The sequence below is a fragment of the Leucopleurus acutus genome (genome assembly GCF_964270905.1).
Source record: "Leucopleurus acutus genome assembly, chromosome: 7".
NCBI lineage: Eukaryota > Metazoa > Chordata > Mammalia > Artiodactyla > Delphinidae > Leucopleurus > Leucopleurus acutus.
In genome coordinates this window covers 105,441,043-105,460,687 of record NC_139150.1, presented here as the reverse complement: position 1 = coordinate 105,460,687, position 19,645 = coordinate 105,441,043, and the positions used below count along the sequence as shown (strand labels likewise).

Genomic DNA, 19,645 nt, shown 5'->3' with positions numbered 1-19,645 from the left:
GAGATAACAAGTGCTGGTGAGGACATGAAGAAAAGGGAAGCCTGGTACACCACTGCTGGAATGTAAGTTGGTAATGTTTTTTTCCACTATGGAAAACAGTACAGAGGTTCTTCAAAAATTTAGAACTACCATATGATCCAGCAAATTCCACTTCTGGGTATCCAAAGGAAATAAAAACAGGATATTGAAGAGAAATCTGCACCTCCATATTTATTGTAGCATTATACACAATAGCCAAGATATGGAAACGACCTAAGTATGTCAATGAATAAATGTATAAAAAAACTGTTCACAGGCACGCGCGCGCGCACACACACACACACACACATACAGAGAAATATAATTCAGCCCTAAGAAAGGTGGAAATTCATTTTCATACCATTTGCAACAACACAGATGAACCTTGAGGACATTATGCCAATTGATATAAGTCAGATAGAGAAAGACAAATACTGTATACCACTTGTGGAATCTGAAAAAGCCAAACTTGTAAAAAGAGAGCATAGGATGGTGGCTACCGGTGGCTGCGGGGTAGGGAAATAGAAGAGATGCCATTTAAGGGTACAAACTTGACACCTGTAGATAAATAAATCCTGGTGATCTAATACACAATATAATGATTACAGACAACAGTACTGCATTATAAACATCAAATCTGCTAAGAGACTGGATCTTTATTCTCACCACAAAAAAGAAATGATAATCATGTGATGTCTTAGAGGTGTAACACTAAAATGGCAATGATACTGCATTATATAAATGTAACAAATCAACATGTTCTACATCTTAAACTTACACAGTTATATGTCAAATCTATTTCAATTAAAAAAAGAAAATAAAAAGGACTAAAGGAAATGAGAACACTGTATGAACAAAGGGGGGAACCCAATAAAGATAAATTATAAAAAGGAATCAAACAGAAATAGTGGAGCTGAAAAGTACAATAGCTAAAATAAGGGACCTGTGTTACACCACCACCATCAAGCATACTAACACCACATCATAGGAGTCTCAGAGGGAGATGAGAGAGAGAAAGGGTAGAAAAAATAAATAATGGCCAAAAACTTCCCAAATTTGATGAAAGACATGAATCTACACTCCTAGGAAGTTCAACAAGTTCCAAGCAGGATAAACTTAAAGAGAGCCACACCAAGGAACATTATAGTCAAAAAAAAAAAAAAAAAAAAAAAATTTTTTTTTTGGCTGTGCTGAGTGGCATGTGAGATCTTAGTTCCCTGACCAGGGATCGCACCCGGCCCTCTGCAGTGAAAGCGCAGAGTCTTAACCACTGGCCCACCAGGGAAGTCCCCAGTCAAACTGTTGAAAGCCAAAGACAGAATCTTGAAAGTAGCAAGAGAGAAGTGACTCGTCACATACAAGGGATCCTCAATAAGATTAAGAGCTGATATCAGAAACCATGGAGGTCAGAAAGGAAGTGGGGTGACACATTTAAGGTGCTGAAAAAAAAAAACTGTCAACCAAAAATTCTTTATCTGGCAAAAGTATTTTTCAAGGATAAAGGATAAATTGAGACATTTCCAGATAAACCAGAGCTAAGGAAATCTATTATCACTAAACCTACCCTACAAGAATCCTTCAGGATGAAATAAAAGGATATTAGGTAGTAACTCAAAGCCATGTGAAGAAATAAGTAAACACTGGTAAAGATAACTACATAGATAAATATAAAAGCTGATATTATTGTTCTTTTGGTTTGTAACTCCTCTTTTTTCCCTATATAATTTAAAAGGCAAATTCATAAAATAATTATAAATTTATGTCAAAGGTCAGACAGGTATAAAGATGTAATCTGTGACAGTAACAATGTAAACAAGAGATAGAGATGTATAGGAGCAGAATATTTGCATATTACTCAAACTAAAATGGTTATTATCCAAACTAGGTTGTTATAAATTTAAGATGTTAATTGCAATCCCTAAGGTAATCACTAAGAAAATAACTCATTACCAAAAGAGAGCTGGGGTGGATTTAGTATCAAATGAAACACATTTTAAGTAAACAGAAGTTTATAAGAGACAAAGAGGGACGTTGCAAATTGATAGAAGGTTCAATTCATCAAGGTTTAACAATTATAAATGTATATACATCGAATGACAGAGCCTCAAAATATATGAAGCAAAAATGGACAGAACTGAAGGGAGAAACAGATAGTTCTACAAGAGCTGGAGACTACCATACACATTTTCAATAATGGAGGACTAAACCAATTAGATCTAACAGAACACATCACCCAACAACAACAGAATACACGTTTTCCACAGTGGACACGTAGCATTCTCCAGGTTAGATCATATATCAGGCCATAAAACAAGTCTTAATAAATTTTAAAAGACTGAAATCATAGAAAGTATGAAAAAAAAAGTACAAAGAAAAAAAGACTCAAATCACTAAAATCAGAAATGAAAGAGGAAACATTACTACTGACTTTACAGTAATAAAAAGAATTATAAGAGAATATGAATAACAATATGAATATGTATGTACACCAACACATCGGATAACCTAGTTGAATGGACAAATTCCTAGAAACATAAACTACGAAAACGGACTCAAGAAGAAACAGGAAGTCGATATAGTCCTGTAACAAGTAAAAAGATTGATTCAATAATCAAAAACCTCCCATCAAAGTAAAACTCAGGACCAGACGGATTTACTGGTGATTTCTACCAAATGTTTAGAGAATTAACACCACAATCCTTCTCAAACACATCCAAAAAACTGAAGAGGGACACTTCCTAACTCATCCTATGAGGCTAGCAATACCTTGATACCAAAGCCAGACAAAGACACTACAAAGAAAATTACAGACCACTATCTTTATGAATATATATGGGAGAAAATATTTAAGAGTCTTGTAGCCAGAGGATATTAAAAATTCCTACAACTCAACAACAAAAAGACAAACAACCCAATTAAAAAATGAGCATAGGACTTGAATAGACATTTTTTAAAAGGCACAAATGACAAATAAGCACACAAAAAGATGTTCAACATCATTTTAGTCATCAAGGAAATGTAAGCCGAAACTCCAATAAAACATCACTTCATATCATTAGGATGGCTATAAAATAAAAAAAATTAAAAAAAAAAGGAAAATAACAAGTGCAGGCAAGGATGTGGAGAAATTGCACCCTTTGTGCACTGTTGATGGGAAAGTAAAATGATGCAGCAGCTGTAGAAAACAATTTGATGACTCCTCAAAAAGTTAAATGGAATGACCGCTGATCCAGCAACTCCACTTCTGGGTACAGACACAAAGGAACTGAAAGCAGAGACTCAAATAGATATTTGTATACCAACGTGATAGCAACATTACTCACAATAGTCAAAAGATGGAAACAACCCAAGAGTGTATGTGTGTGTGTTTGTGTGTAAAGCATGGATGAGCCTTCAAGACATTATGCTAAGTGAAATAAGCCAGACACAAAAGGACACATATTGTATGATTCCATTTCACAGAGTCAGAAAGTAGATTAGAAGTTACCAGGGCACTTAGGTTGTTTCCATCTCCGGGCTATTGTAAATAAAGCTGCAATGAACATTTTGGTACATGACTCTTTGAATTTTGGTTTTCTCAGGGTATATGCCCAGTCGTGGGATTGCTGGGTCATATGGTAGTTCTATTTGCAGTTTTTTAAGGAACCTCCATACTGTTCTCCATAGTGGCTGAACCAATTCACATTCCCACCAGCAGTGCAGGAGTGTTCCCTTTTCTCCACACCCTCTCCAGCATTCATTGTTTCTAGATTTTTTGATGATGGCCATTCTGACTGATGTGAGATGATATCTCATTGTAGTTTTGATTTGCATTTCTCTAATGATTAATGATGTTGAGCATTCTTTCATGTGTTTGTTGGCAGTCTGTATATGTTCTTTGGAGAAATGTCTATTTAGGTCTTCTGCCCATTTTTGGATTGGTTTGTTTTTTTGTTATTGAGCTGCATGAGCTGCTTGTAAATTTTGGAGATTAATCCTTTGTCAGTTGCTTCATTTGCAAATATTTTCTCCCATCATCGGATGAATGGATAAAGAAGATGTGGCACATATACACAATGGAATATTACTCAGCCATAAAGAGAAATGAAATTGAGCTATTTGTAATGAGGTGGATAGACCTAGAGTCTGTCATACAGAGTGAAGTAAGTCAGAAAGAAAAAGACAAATACCGTATGCTAACACATATATATGGAATATAAGAAAAAAAAATGGCATGAAGAACCTAGGGGTAAGACAGGAATAAAGACACAGACTTACTGGAGAACGGACTTGAGGATATGGGGAGGGGGAAGTGTGAGCTGTGACAGGGCGAGAGAGAGTCATGGACATATATACACTAAGAAACGTAAGGTAGATAGCTAGTGGGAAGCAGCCGCATGGCACAGGGATATAGGCTCGGTGCTTTGTGACCGCCTGGAGGGGTGGGATAGGGAGGGTGGGAGGGAGGGAGACGCAAGAGGGAAGAGATATGGGAACATATGTATATGTATAACTGATTCACTTTGTTATAAAGCAGAAACTAACACACCACTGTAAAGCAATTATACCCCAATAAAGATGTTAAAAAAAAAAAAAAAGTTACCAGGGGCTTGGGAGATGGTGAAATTGGGAATTACTGCTTAGTGAGTACAGAGTTTCTGTTTGGGGTGATGAAAATGTTTTGGAAATAGTGGTGATGGTTGCACGACATTGTGAATGTAACTAATGTCACTGAACTGTGTACTTAAAAATGGTTGCAATGGCAAATTTTATGTTATATACAATTTACTGCTTCCCCAAATGGGGGGAAAAAGTCTTTAAGGTGCATTAACTATCTTCGGTATTTATGGAGAGGAAGGAACATCCGTCGATTAGGGTCAGATCTCCCTAGGGAAAGCATGTACCCTTGCCTAAGATGCTCTTCTATATTCCATAGCCTAGAAGGAAGACATAAATGGGCAACATCTTAGACCTAAAGCGTGAGACATTTAGACAGGCCTGTAAGGGGAAACAGAGGAATGTCCTCATGGAAGAGAGGGCAGACATAGGTCAGATGCAGGTGCTTCTTGTGCGGCCTGCCAAACTCCGCTTAAGACAGTGTTAGGTGTGCCTGTGCTGCATGATGGCTGCATGAAAATACTGACATCATGACGGGGACAAGAACCCCTAATGCTAGGTATGCCCAAAGACAGTCCATCCTGGGAGAAGGCTACATGAAGTTTCCTGTAGAAAGGGGCTGGATGCCTATTAATCACAAGTTAATGGAAGTGTATTCACTCACTTAGTATCCAAAGATGGTCACTACCAGAGCCTCTCTCTTTGAGAAGTGGGATTTTTTTCCTTTCCCTTTAAATCTGGGCTGGCCCAATGACTTCCTTAACCAAAAAAATGGGGCAGAAGTCACATCGTAGCAGGCAGTCTCTAAAATGACCCTCGAAGTTCACTGTCTCCCGGTATTCACAGTCATGTGTACTCCCTTTCCCTTGAAGGTGGCGTTAGACTCGTCAGCTCTCTTCTGAGACCAGGCTATGAAGACTAGGCTTCCATGTCAAAGGGACTCTGTCTCTGTGATCACTCTGCTGGGGGAAGCAGGCTGCCACGTGATGAGCAGCCCCATGGAGAGGCCCACATGGCATGGGGAGGAATGGTGGCCCTGAGACCAACGGCCCGTGAGAAACTGAAGCCTGCCAAAAACCATACAGTGAACTTGGAAGTGACCCTTCCATCCCAATTGAATCTTGAAATGATTACAGTCCCGGCTGACACTGTACATGCAGCTTTATGAGATGCTCTGAGCCAGAGGCAGCCAGCTAGGTCCCTTCTGGATTCCTTACCTACAGGGACCATGAGATAACTGCTTGTTGTTTTCAGCCACTACGTTTTGTGGCTTTTTTATTACACAGCGATAAATGATGCATATAAGATGTTCTGCAACTTCTAAACCGAGGCCTTTCCTCCCTCCTCTTAGAGGCCAGCCTTCATGCTAGGAGCAGTTCAAGGCATGTGGAGAAGCAGCAAGGTGCTCATGTGGACAGTCTCAGCCAGCACCCGCTACCAGCTAGAAGACAGACTCTAGGCAAGCCACCCCAGCAGCTGCCAGCCATTCAAGCCACTCCAGCCGAGGCCCTAGACATCATGGAACAGAGATAAGCCATCTTCTCCGTGCCCTGCTGAATGTCTGACCTAGAGAATCACTGAGCAAATAAAATGGTTGTTTGAAGCCACTGAATTTTGGGGTGGTGTGTTCCACCACAATAAATAACCCAGACAACCACTAGTTAGTAGGATTTGCAGTAAGAGGTAACAGACCACACAGGGTATAGATCTGGGGCTTCTGACTGGTATACTAGACATCAGTGATTCATTCACAAATGGTGGGCAAACTGAACAACTGGACGCATTGGGAGGCACAGGATGAGGTGCGTAAGGAAACATTACCCTGTGGCTACAATCTAAAACCTAAATCCACCACTTAATGTCTTGAAAATGTGAGCCGTTGGTTAGAGTCAACAGTTTAAGCCAGACTGACCAAAGAAATCCCCTGTGTATGTCTTGCTGGAATTGGAAATGCCCAAACTAAAAAGGCTCTATAATATCAGTATCTTGGTTGTTGCTAAAAAAAGGGAGCATCAGTATTTTCCAGCATTATTTAGTTACCTGCTCACCCAAATGGGAAGAATCTGCCAAAGCCCTGCCTCTAACAGATCTAAAAGAGAAAAGCTTTATCAAATTGAATGGGTTACAGCAATGTCAAACATTTAGAGAAAAGCACAGTACTAATCACATGAATGTTACACAGGTAAGGAGTTAACGCTGCAACAAACTATAAAAGAGCCTTTGTGATAGACAGCAGATGGTGAGCAGTGCAGGCTAGACCACTTTGGAAAAGGAGTCCTTGCTCAGAGAAAAGCCTGTGAAGCATGTAACTTTACAATAAAGGCGGTCCTTTATATTAAAGCTCCCAGACCTCTCGGGCATATTATTAGGAACCACATAACTCTATTCCTCTACCCAAGCAGAAGTATACAGCTATCATTCCCAATACCCGTAAACAAAAGGGAACAAGAATGGGGAGAAAAAGTCTACAAACGTAGGTGTGTCAGCCAAATTAGCAAGGCTATCCTCCGAGACTTTAACCTGCACGTTTCGGAGACACAGGAAGACTTGACAGCATGGATGTGGGAAGGATGTGCCAAATGCAAATCCTGTTCCTCCAGTGCCAGCATATCTACTGGTATCACTAGCTTCTGCCTAGGAAACGTCACCAAAAATTCACTTGCCCACAAGATCCAAACAGTGGAAACTGACTAATGGCCTATTTGGGAATATTTGAAAAACATGCATTAATTAATATAGTCATGTGATGCCAAGTGAGAGATGGGTCCAATGCACTTGATATGCAATGTACTATATAACTGGTACCTGATTCATCTATAAATGAATAAACATCAAGTCAGGGAATAAAGAGTCCTGAAGTGAGCTATGCATCAATGCCTCCACAGCAATACAGACACCACTTAGCACACATTTAGCTAATTTGATACCAAGCTAAGTAGTATTCTATGTCATCAGTGCTAGTCTGATTAATAAAGACGATGAAATTAATAAAGTTCTTGTTGTAAAGCAATATTTTATGTTGTACCTATTGTTCTTGAAAAGAAAGATATTCACCACCACCACGACAAAATCCCACTGGAACATGCACCAAAAAAGAAATCTGTATGATCACAGTTAGAATATCAAAATGAAAGAAACAGAGGAATATACAGAGCCCTAATAATGTGCATTTAACGAGGGAATAGTTAGGGGATAATTTATGAAAAGATAAATTATGTAAAGGGATGAAACAGAAGCTATAAAAGAGCAAACAGCCTTTTCCCTTCCTTTCTGAGAAGTCCTATATTAACACATGCGGCACAAACCGGTTTGCATTTGGCAGGCTTCCTGTGTCCATTAGCAAATAGGTAAGCCAAAATAAGGAAAGCTTTTCTAGGCATTTTGGTAATGATTACAAGTCCACTACCAGACAGATCTAGTTACAAATGTACCCTTTTTCTTTTTCCAATTAGATTATAATGCAAAGAATAAAACTACCTTCACCTCAAAAGGAGGGAGATGTGTCACAGCCTGGAATACAGGCCAAGTTTCTGGGGCCCAGTAAGTAATCTCAGTCATTGGTAGTTCATTGAAACAAAACGACTGTTACTTTCTGCCCACATACCATTTGATTAATCAGTGGCTCTGGGGCACAAGACCATTAATTTCAGTCCCAGGAAGCCATATCGGATGCTATAAGTCTCAGGCACATTGATTTTTTTCACTAGTGGGGATTGTACATGTGGCTTTAGAGTCATACAACTCTGAGCATCATGATCTAGAACGATGTCATCCCACGGTGACTCGTTTGCTCATCCTGTATTTAAGCTCTTCTCCCCTCTTCTCTGCCTTTTTAAAAGGTTTAAACAAAATGGCTATCAGCCTCTGACTTCAGTGATTTCTGTCATCAAACACTCAGACATTTTCCTCGTTTCTCATCATCATTGTTTGATCCGTCAGCCTGGTACAATTCTTGGCCAATGGCCATGTTAATTTTCTCCTTGAAAGAACACAAATAGGATACCGCTTATGACGAAGGTAGTAGGGGGAGCTTGGGGAATAGCTGTTCATCTTGATGCACAGCAATTAGCTTGGCAAACAGAAACAGGAACATGATTGGATCTGATGCCTAGCCAAAATTGCCTAAAGGAAAAAAAATCATTTTGTTGGAGGTATTAAGTGGCTCTTTAAATAGTGGCTATCAACAGTTATATTTGCCCTTTGAGAAATCACACGGGCAGTGTGACATCAGAGCTCTCCAGTTTCCATGGTGATTATTAGTGATGGCATTTCAAATGTTATGGTTAAGTTCTACAGTGTAATCTTTGCACTTTACACCATATGAGAGGGAAGGAAAAAACTGCTCCATCTTAACGTTTTTAAAGGAAAGAATGCTGATCATCCAAGTAGATAAACATCATGGCTTTTAAGGAGATACGATTTGTTAATCTTAAACAGATGTGTGCTGATCGAAGCTACATGAGTAAGTTGATGAAAGATACTAAAGTACTTGGACTTAAGTATTAATTAACTTAATTAACTGCTTAGATTAATTAACTGCTTAGATATTTAAGCAGCAATTAACTGTTATTTCCTGCCTACACATTATAAGCTGGTTGTTCTCATACTACTGATTTACCCATTTTTATATGTAGGAAAAGATGATTTTCTTACGCTGAAGCAACTAATCCTGAGTTGAGAAATAGTCTAAGTAGGAAAAATTTGTCTTCCTCTGCAGTTAAGGACAATCTGCAGGGTGAAGACTGAGCGAGCTGCTCTGGCCCCATCAACATCCCTCAAAGGCAGGGTGGCATCTCCTCCTTCCTCTCTCTGCCCTCTCAGTCCATGTTCCCCACACACAGGAGATACTCAATACATGCAGTGTTTTGATGTTGATGAACTTAGCCATTTCATTTTTGCTTTGTTTAATTTTCACATTTAGAGTTGATGGTTAATTTTAAAACACACAGTTTACTTACTAAGACAATTTTATATACTTAAGCAGAATAAATAAACTTAAAAGTCACTCTGAGAAAGTGCTTCATTGGACTCTGATAAACAAGTTTTCAGTTTTCTCATGTAGCTATAAAGTTAGTCTTTTAAAAAAGATAAATCAGCTATAAAATATACAGTATGTACCTTTTATTAACAAAATATCTTGAGGTAACAGATAAAAACAATTTAGTTTTTAATATGGAAAAATAGACTATATGGAGTCTTTCTGACTAGTGATTCAAATCACATCTACTGTGTAGTTAATAATACTGTCTAGAGGCAGAATCAAAGGTTATAAAGCCAAGAAAACAGAGAAAATCTGCTGGCAAGATGAAGGGAAGTCACAATGAATCAGGATGTAATTAAAAAAAAAATTCTACATAAATGCATTCCTCTTACAGTCACAGAAACCAGAATGATAAATGATCTGTCTCTCCCTTTACTCAAGCTACTAGTTATGCCAGGACAGAATACCTAGACCACCACCGTGTATGAGTTATGCAAAAGCCTACAGACCAGAACAAAGATGGATTTACAAATAAAGGACAAGGTCAGGGAAAAAAAAGTAGGACACAGGTCATAAAATATCACTACTTGGGACAGAAATGGACATGCCTCCACAAATCATGGCTAGGATTAGCTACCTACGGGAGACTTTATCATCAAATACCCCAAACTAAATGAGACTGAGATCAATTACTAATGAAATTAAAGGGTCTCTTAATATGGTTTTAGAAAAGAATCTACTTCATATGTAATCAGTACAACATAGTTGGTCTTGTTGAGAACTAAAAGAAATGAAGATATTAAGGGGCAGAATTCTAGACTGTTAGAACTGTAAAAGATAACCTAACCCACTTATTTTTAGTAGAGAAATAAAGGTCCATGGAGATCAAGCAACATTATTCAAGATCACAAGGAGAGCTACTGTCAATGCAGGAATAGAATCCTAACACCCCCGTCCAAGTGTCTCTTCTTACACACCACATCTAATGAAGTCTTGTGAATAAATGCAGCACACAAGCACCAGTAATATCACAAGGAGATTTGCATTCTAAGGATCAACCTATGGAGAATAATTCACTTTTTACAAAAACCAATTAAACACACACACACACAGCACTGTACTTAAATCAGAAAGACCAAAGTCAACTGAACAAATATGGAAGAAAAAAAACAACCAAAGAACACATTATGATAAAAAAAACACTTTAAATCTGCCTTCCTTGAAGTTCTGAATAATGGACACCTCAGATGTCTGATTCAGGAACTTAAATAGAACAGTAATATATTACTAAATTAGAGAAATAAAATGCATCACACAGAGTAAATGTTCTTGGTGTTTTCATTTGAAGAGTGATCAGGTCGTCAGTCAAACAGCAAGTCAAGGCCCTAGCTGGTTTCCCCAGCACAGAGCAGTGGTGGGGAAGCTCACAGACCAGAGAGACAGGAAGTAACACAGAACTCCCTTGAGCGCCAAGAATGCATTCCAGGGCTGCTTCTGTAGAAACCCTCTGGCTAAGAGAAACCCCTGTACAGAAACCAAGAAGTCTTACTGTGACAACTAATAAGCAGAAAGGTTCTTCCCTGTTATTTTTAGCAAGTCTCTTCTTGTTATTTTAAAAGTTCTACAAGCAGATGATCTGAAATTGAGCTATTATTTAGAGTATAACAAAAGGCTAGAAAGAGGACAGACGCTGATTTCCACTTAGAAAGACACTGCTCAAAAAGCAGAAACTGAGGCTCTTACAGGCAACTGAATGTGACCTCAGGCAAGTCAGAGGCCCCTCTCTGCACGTAACATTTCTAAAAAGAGATAGATATCATGAAGGCAAATTAAATATAATGGAGAAGTGAAAGAATACAGATGCCCTGGGACTTCCCTGGTGGCGCCGTGGTTAAGAATCTGCCTGCCAATGCAGGGGACGTGGGTTCGAGCCCTGGTTGGGGAAGATCCCACATGCCACAGAGCAACTAAGCCCATGCACAACTACTGAGCCTGTGCTCTAGAGCCCATGAGCCACAACTACTGAGCCCGTGCACCACAACTACTGAAGCCCTTGCGCCTAGAACCCATGCTCTGCAACAAAAGAAGCCACCGCAGTGAGAAGCCCGCACACTGCAACAGAGTAGCCCCTCTCACCGCAACTAGAGAAAGCCCACGTGCAGCAACGAAGAACCAACACAGCCAAAAAAAAAAAAAAATTAAGAAAAAAGAAGAATACAGATGCCCTTCAGTTTTAAAACTGATCAAGTTCCCACAGATACCAGAAAATCACTTGATTGCATATCAGACTTTGGGAATGCAGGCACTGCCAGGGTCACAGAGAATATCTTTACCTTAGTGATCTGAAAGAGAATACTACATTTGGAAGAGAATACTAAAACCCTTGCTACTCAAAGTATGGTCTGAAGACAATCAGTATAGGTTATCACTGGGTGCTGGTTAGAAATCTAGGCTTTCAGGCCCCACCCCAGACCTAATGAGTCAGAATCTGCATTTTAACAAGATCTCCAGATGATTCACAAGCACATTAACGCTTGGGAAGTACTGTACTGAAAACACTGACAGTGCGCTGGCAAGAGAGGCCACTGAAATTTCGGGTAATCCACGGGTGCACATGTACAAAGAGCTCTGAGCTGGTCTGGCTCTTTCCTGGTACCAGGAAAGGCTGACTTCTGGACAACCACAGGCTAAACAAATGAGAAGTAAACATTTTTTTTATTACAAATATTGGCACCAATTAGGTGAACCTCATTTAGTTCCTACTTCTTTAGTGGGATTAAAGATAACACAGAAAAAACAGAGAACAGACTTGTGGTTGCCAAGGGGGGAGGGGGAGCGGGAGGGAGAGGGATGGACTGGGAGTTTGGGGTTAGTAGATACAAACTGTTACATTCAGAATGGATAAACAACAAGGTCCTACTGTATATCACAGGTAACTATATCCAGTCTCCTGGAGTAAACCATAATGGAAAAGAGTATAAAAAAGAATGTATATATGTGTATAACTGAGTCACTTTGCTGTACAGCAGAAATTAGTACAACACTGTAAATCAACTGTACTTCAATAAAAAATATTAAAGATAACACAGAAACATAGAGCTAGCCATGTTAAAAAATGCTTATTATCTGTCTGGATAATGCCAAAAACCATAGCCAGACTGAATAATCGATTAAGTGAGCCTGGGTCATTACATTTCCGTATTTGGAATCATTGAAATCTGGGCAAAGGTACTGATTTATTGATTGGCAACAACTTACTGATTTTTTTTTAAAAAGTGTCATTTCAACTTTCATTTAATAATGCCATAGTCTAATGGGAAAACAAATGCTGGAGGGAAAATAACCTGAATCTTGATCATGGCTTTCACCATGTTAGCTTCTTATTGAGAACAGCAAAGTCTGTGAGGATATGAGTGAAAGGGTGCATATGTGTTATTTATTGCTCCACTTACAGCAGGCCTTCCTTTACATGCCCACTTCTCCACTTATCTGATGTCCTAGGCAAGGTAAGGGGAAAGCTTCCAAACCGGGGAAATCTGTTCCCCAGGAACAAAGTCACTGAAAACAATTTTTAAGGAGCAAGGAACTCTGCCTTTCAACATCTTGTACTGGCAACTAGGTTCTGTTTTAATTTCCAGAATGATACTGACAAATCTCCACACTGACTTACGATTTTCTTAGATCCATACATCAAATTTCATTTTTCCCAGACAGAGTAACTGGGCACAAAGCACAAGAGACCAGTGTGACAGACCACGAGGAAGACAGGATATGGATTACTGGCCTTGCCACTCAAGGGATGGAGAGCTTCTGCAAGCTCTATTCCGCCAAACTGCTTACAGGAATTTTCTTTGTGCTTGAGCACCAGCCTTTCCCTATTTGGCTCTGCCCAATTTTGAACATAATAATCATATATGGGGAAAAAAGAGGCCTGAGGTACTTTTCATTGTGGTACCAAGTTAAAAATGTGAACGAATCATGAACTTTGCCCTCCCCCAGTTACCTGATATAACAGCTATTTTCCCAGATCCATGTTCTTCTCTAGCTATTCTTTCTGCTTCCTCCATCAGTAGCATGCCAAATCCCTGTAAGAGGCAATGGAGGGGTTAGGGAATTAAGAAGGGAAGAAGTCATTAAGAGGGGTCCATAAAACAAGAAGGGTAATATTTTGTAGCTGCTAAACTCTTTTAAGATAAGAGTGACAAAAAACCATTTACGGGGGTAAGGAAAAGTTTCACTATTCAATTGTACCAGAAGCACACTGTAGCAGACTAGGAATAACTGCAACAAAAGCCATCAAAAGGTATTCTGTGGGTGACTAATCTAGTCATAGCAAGGGGGTAATTGCCTCTCCACTTGTCTCTTTTTAAACAAGTTCTAGGCAATCTCCAGGTGATGAAAGTCTGGGGCATCTACCCTTGTATTATTAGTCACCCCTTCAATTTCTAAAAAGCTTTTTGAAACCAGGCAATATTCTTAAATCACCAATATGGGGGTTTATGCTACATCCACCATTAGCAGTTTTAACCTATTCTCCTGAAATTTAAAAAAGTGAGTTATTTATTTAGGTTGTTTGGGGGAGTGGAATAGTGTTCCACTATATATATCACATAGCTTGCTTGTCTTTACGAAGTGCTTTAACATTTCATAAGTGCTTTCTTTCAAATTATCATCTCCTTCGATCCCAAAATAGTTGAATCATACGAAATTGCCAGTATTAGACCATTACTGACTTTCAAAAATAGCAATTTCATACGGTTCAGTCTATTATTATATTCCACTTGACTGAGTCTCAATTTGTCTCTCCCTCCCCCTCCCTCACACCCAAAGGGGAGCAATTTAAAGAGAAAACATCTCTGAACAACTGTACTATTATACTGGTTCCTGTTTCTACACTTCCCGAATTTCCCCTCTCCTTTTCCTCTGCTCCCACCCTTGCCCCATTCTTTTTCTCTTTTCCTCCTTTGAGCAATTTCTTAATCACAGTCAAACAGAAATGGAATACAGGATACCTGATGCTGAAATTTAGTGGGATCCCGACTGCTGACGGGGACGACACTTCCATACACATGCAGCTCTCGGACTATGGACACCCCGCCGACCAATTCGAAACGGAATGTCTCCTCTGAGCACTTCCGTAATCTCAGGAGGCCAATCAAAATGTCTTGATCGGGGTCTTCATAGGATAAGAATGTCTCCCAGCCACCATTTGCAACATAATCTCTTCTTACCAATTCAACCTGTTTCATAAAAAGCCACGCAAGAACTTTTTTTTTAAACTAGAGAACAAAGTACATTTCTATTATTATATATGTTTATTTAGACTAATATCCACGATTAGGGATAAAGAATAAATAACCACAAATTATGTTTCTTTTTACTTGTCTCCTCTCAATAGCACTGATTAAACGAGAGTTCATGACTTGTTCGTGGACTATAAAAAAGGAAACCAGTTTTACAATTTCATAAATATCTGAACCTCATTAACCTTGTGATTCTTACAGTTTGGCTCAGTAAATGCTTCCATGTATTTAAATCTGATCCTCCATGAAGAGTCTCTAAGGTAAAATTATACATTATGTCACGTGTGCAGCTCTTGGGAGCACCCTGAGGCCCCAGAACTGTCAGGTACTCACTCAATGGTTTTCTTTTCTAGCCCTTACCTCCTCCACTAAAACCTGCTTTTAGGGGAAAAAATGTGTTATTGGTTACTTATTCCTTGATGGAATTTTTTAAAAAAGCATCCCACAGGACCTTTAAAATAGTATGCCTAGTTATGAGATTAACACGTTAAAGAAAATCCAATCACCGGAGAGGGGCTTTTGGGGAAGCTTTTGTGTTAGCAGTCTACATGGGCTTTTGACTCTTGCTTCCTGCTCAAGTGTCCCTCGTACTTTGCGTAAATATAAGCAATATGCATGCAGAGAAAGCTACATATGTGGGCATGGTCACACCCAGATACACTGAAAATGGGCAGACTGGACCCACAGCGAGGTGAATAAACAGACTAATACTGATATTCCTCCTCAACTTAATGTTTGCTGAATAACTGGATTGCACAAGAATTTGACAAAATGACTAACTATGCTTGGGTCTACTTTTTTCCTCAAAAGATCCAAAATGTGAAAAACGTCAATCAAATAAACAATTCACTTTGAGAACAGGAATATCAATGCAGATCTACTCTAGCCTTTCTCAAATGGGCTCCTACACGACAGCTAACCCCCACAGAAAATCTGGCAAATGGCTAACACGATGTCATTCTAGGAGAGAAGTTAATTCATCACAAACACGTTGTGTGGAACCCCTGTTGATATGGCTGATCTATTCGCTTGATTACCATCAACAGGCAATAATTTAACAGTTGCACACAGAGATAAGCACATGACACTCAGCTTTACCTAAAGGTAGCCACTAGTCACATTTGGCTATTTACATTGGAATTACTTGAAATTAAATAAAATTAAAAACTAAGTTCTTCTTTGCACTAGCCACATTTCAAGTCCCATGTGACTGGTAGCTGATATCCTATTAGATGGCACAGATTATAGAATATTTCCAACACTACGGAAAGTTCTACTGGACAGTGCTGATCTACAGTGAAGTTCTAACTTGGTTTTCCTAACCTGGCTCTTCTAGGGTTGAGCCACCCTCATATCTGGCTTTCCTGGCTTGACTTCATTCTGAATTACTCTTTGCTCCTAGTTTACTCATTAACTTCTAGGGTTTGGTCCTACTGGTAAGTAGGTGTAGGCCCAGGCTTGACAAAGATTAATGAACAGGACCCAATCTCTCTATAAAATGAAGAAACTAACCTGGTATGGACGCACTTTGTGATGAATTTCTTGGATTCCAACCTCTCTGGTTCTCACGTCTCGACACTGCCAAAAAAAAAAGAAAGGAAAGAAAGAAAGAAAAGAAAGAAAGAAAAAAAAGTGGGAAGGGGGGGCAAATATAAAACTGGTAACTAATTCAATTTTTATTGAAACTTCTCCACCAAATCCTGCGCTCAAAATTAAGTTTGGACATAATTTACATTGAGGTAAAAGAAAGGAATTAAAAATGAAGCCATCTTTAATAAACCTGAGGATAGGGAAAAACAAACTAGAAATACATGAAATTGGTACAGTATTGCTTTTAAAATAAGTTTAGAATCCAAAGGAGATCAATATACAATACTGAAAGTAAAGAACATACATTCTAAAATCTGAAAATCCAGAGGATATAACTGTATCTGAAAGTGCAACCCAAAACTATGTCTACCGAAGAGTAAAAACTGAATTCCTGGGCTTCCCTGGTGGCGCAGTGGCTGCGAGTCCGCCTGCCAATGCAGGGGACACAGGTTCGTGCCCCGGTCCGGGAAGATCCCACATGCTGCAGAGCGCCTGGGCCCGTGAGCCACGGCTGCTGGGCCTGCGCGTCCAGAGCCTGTGCTCCGCAACGGGAGAGGCCACAGCAGTGAGAGGCCCACGTACCGCAAAAAAAAAAAAAAAGAAAAAAAAAAGAAAAAACCCAATTCCTAATTTTTTAAAACCTTCACCATTTTATGGCAGTTAACATTTTTAGCATCACCATATTTGTATCATTTTAGGAATGTCAGAAAGAGGGAAGCTAAGACTGGTGTTTTTTGCAGAGAAGGGCTCTGTGGAAGAAAGGATGGGAGGGAGGAAGGAAGGGAAGGAAGAAGAATGGAAAGAAAGAACCTTGAGCTATTTATTATACAATCTGAACCACAGTCACAGATTGGCTCTTTGAGTGTCCCTTGGAAGCACAAAGCTGCCTGTGGATGATACGGAAGCAGTGCCTGGTCTGCACGGCCAAGCTATGTGATGTAACTCTTGCTCCTATTCCACAACCCAGTGTGCAGGCTACACAGCCTGACATTTATAATTACAGTAACTATTATATGCCCTATGGTATATTTTCCCCTATAGAACTGTAAAAATTATTTCCAGGATTCTAACATTTTCCATCAGTGAGAAAAGACTGCCATAGGAAATCTGATGATGTCATGCAGCTATACTACTAATAGTATATTTAGTATATATATGGATGGAATTCCATGAGAAAAATAAGAGTTCATTATTCAGTTCTAAAAGAACTAAGCTATTTCCATGCCCCGGGAACCCATATTACATACTTTTAATGAACACTTGCATGCTTTTTTCTTTGTTTTTGGAGGGGAGGGGAATGCTTTTTAAGGCAGAGATTGGTGTGTGCTTATTTTCTAGTAAAGACACTGCCTATGTGAACTGGATGTCTTTCGGTGTGACTGCATTCCAGTCTTTAGACTCAATCCCAGTTTACCTTACAACAGGCTATCACGGATTAAGAGGGGTACAGGGTTAAAAACAGTGCCTGGTTGATGAGGTCAGCAGGCTGAGCAGGCCGGGTGGGTCACTGGGCAGTGGTATTCTCAGGAGGAGGAGCTGGACGACAAGGACAGGCAGGGACTGGGAGGCTGAGCAGGCACACGCTCTTGTTTGGGGCTTTCATTACTGTACATACATTTGCTGTTTTTCTAGAACTGAAATTTTTGGGGGGGGGAGGGTAGAATAAGCCATAATGTTCACAAATTCTCCTACGGACAAACAACTTTCTGAAAAATTTTCTCCATAATATATTGACAGAGGACAAAATGTTTTGGGTAGGTCCACAAACATGATATGCAGTCCTCTCAACGACATCTTTCGAAGTGGGGTCCATGTTTGCACTGTGCATGAGAACCTCCCACAGCTCCATCCCAGATGGAGTGAACGAGAATCTTTGAAGGCAGAGGCCAGGAATCAGTGCTCAGGCCTAGACACCCTCCTGGCCTTTTCTCTTTAGCAGCTCTGAGAAATAGCTCCTAGGGCACTGAGTTTCAAACCTTATCGTGATTTCAGAATCATCTACAGACTGTCAAATTGCAGATTCCTGGGCTCTTTCAGGGAAAGCAGAAAGGAGGTGTTTAGTAAATATTTGTGAAATAAATGAGTGAGTGAATAGACATGGGGGTGGGGCAGGGCGAGGGAGACTGGTATATCTGAGCAATAACATTGCTAATTATTTCAGTATGTAAGCCTTGTTTCTTCAATGGTTGTATTCTTCTCTAACCACTAGTCAAGAATTGAACACCCAATACTTCAAAACAAAAAAAAAAGTTTTTTAAAAAAAGGAGTTGAACACATAGTTGGCAATCTGAGAAGGCAGGAAAAACAACCATTAAATTGACAAACCTACGCTCTTTTAGAAGAAAGCAGAGGGGTGTAGGGGATAGGATGCAGACTTTGCAACCACTAGCTTCAATTTCAATGTGTTATACAGTAAGAATGGCTTCAATACATGAAAGCTTTTTGACCAAACCTGTAAGTTTGTAATGTGATAGTATCACAGGTTTTCGCGTCTCAGACTACTTTGATCTCAACAGTTATGGTCAGACTCTTACCTGTATTCCAAGGTCTTTCATTCTTGCAAATGCCAGCTCTCTCAAGTTACCATGCTCTACTCCTGAGCTGACTAAGGGCATTGGAATATCTCTGTAGGAGAAAAACATCAGCTGTTGTAAAATATAAGTCACTCTCTACAGCAGTAAAAGGCAGGGATATTTAAAAAAACAAAAAGAACAAAACCACCCCTTCCCCACCTCAAAACCGACCAGGAAAGCAGAGGTTGAATATTCTGACCCAAAAGCAAGGTTCACCGCTTTTCTACCTCCCAGTTTTCCCATCTATGAAATTATGACTTTCACCTATCACTCAGGGTTTTTCTAAGAAACGTCTGATGAAAACACTTTATAAGATTACAAAGTACAAAACAAATGCCCAATAACCATTAGTAATGATTTTTGGCTGAAGAGACAGACATCTGTACTAAACAAAACAAGAAATAAAACTGTTTTTTACAAAGTTTTTACAAAGTCCAATTTCAGAGGAGAAATAAAAATTATTATTAACACACTGATTTATAGCTTACAAACACTTTCCCATACAGTTGCTGAATGACAAGTAACCAGGAAGCACAAAAGCCTGGCTTAGACAACTGGTCTCAAAGAACAAATTTTTTCCCATT

At 39.4% G+C, this 19,645-nt stretch overlaps 1 protein-coding gene across 1 annotated transcript in view; it reads right to left on the bottom strand.

Annotated features, from left to right (window-relative positions):
- The window catches only part of ELP3 (elongator acetyltransferase complex subunit 3), a 111,333-nt gene that overhangs the window by 15,449 nt on the left and 76,239 nt on the right, over window positions 1–19,645 (bottom strand). Inside the window, exons 11-14 of the mRNA XM_082843287.1 lie at window positions 19,023–19,113; window positions 16,411–16,476; window positions 14,608–14,835; window positions 13,599–13,680 (exon numbers count right to left, since the gene is read on the bottom strand). Of these exons, the coding sequence (XP_082699413.1) occupies window positions 13,599–13,680; window positions 14,608–14,835; window positions 16,411–16,476; window positions 19,023–19,113 (467 nt within the window). The remainder of the gene's footprint in view (window positions 1–13,598; window positions 13,681–14,607; window positions 14,836–16,410; window positions 16,477–19,022; window positions 19,114–19,645) is intronic.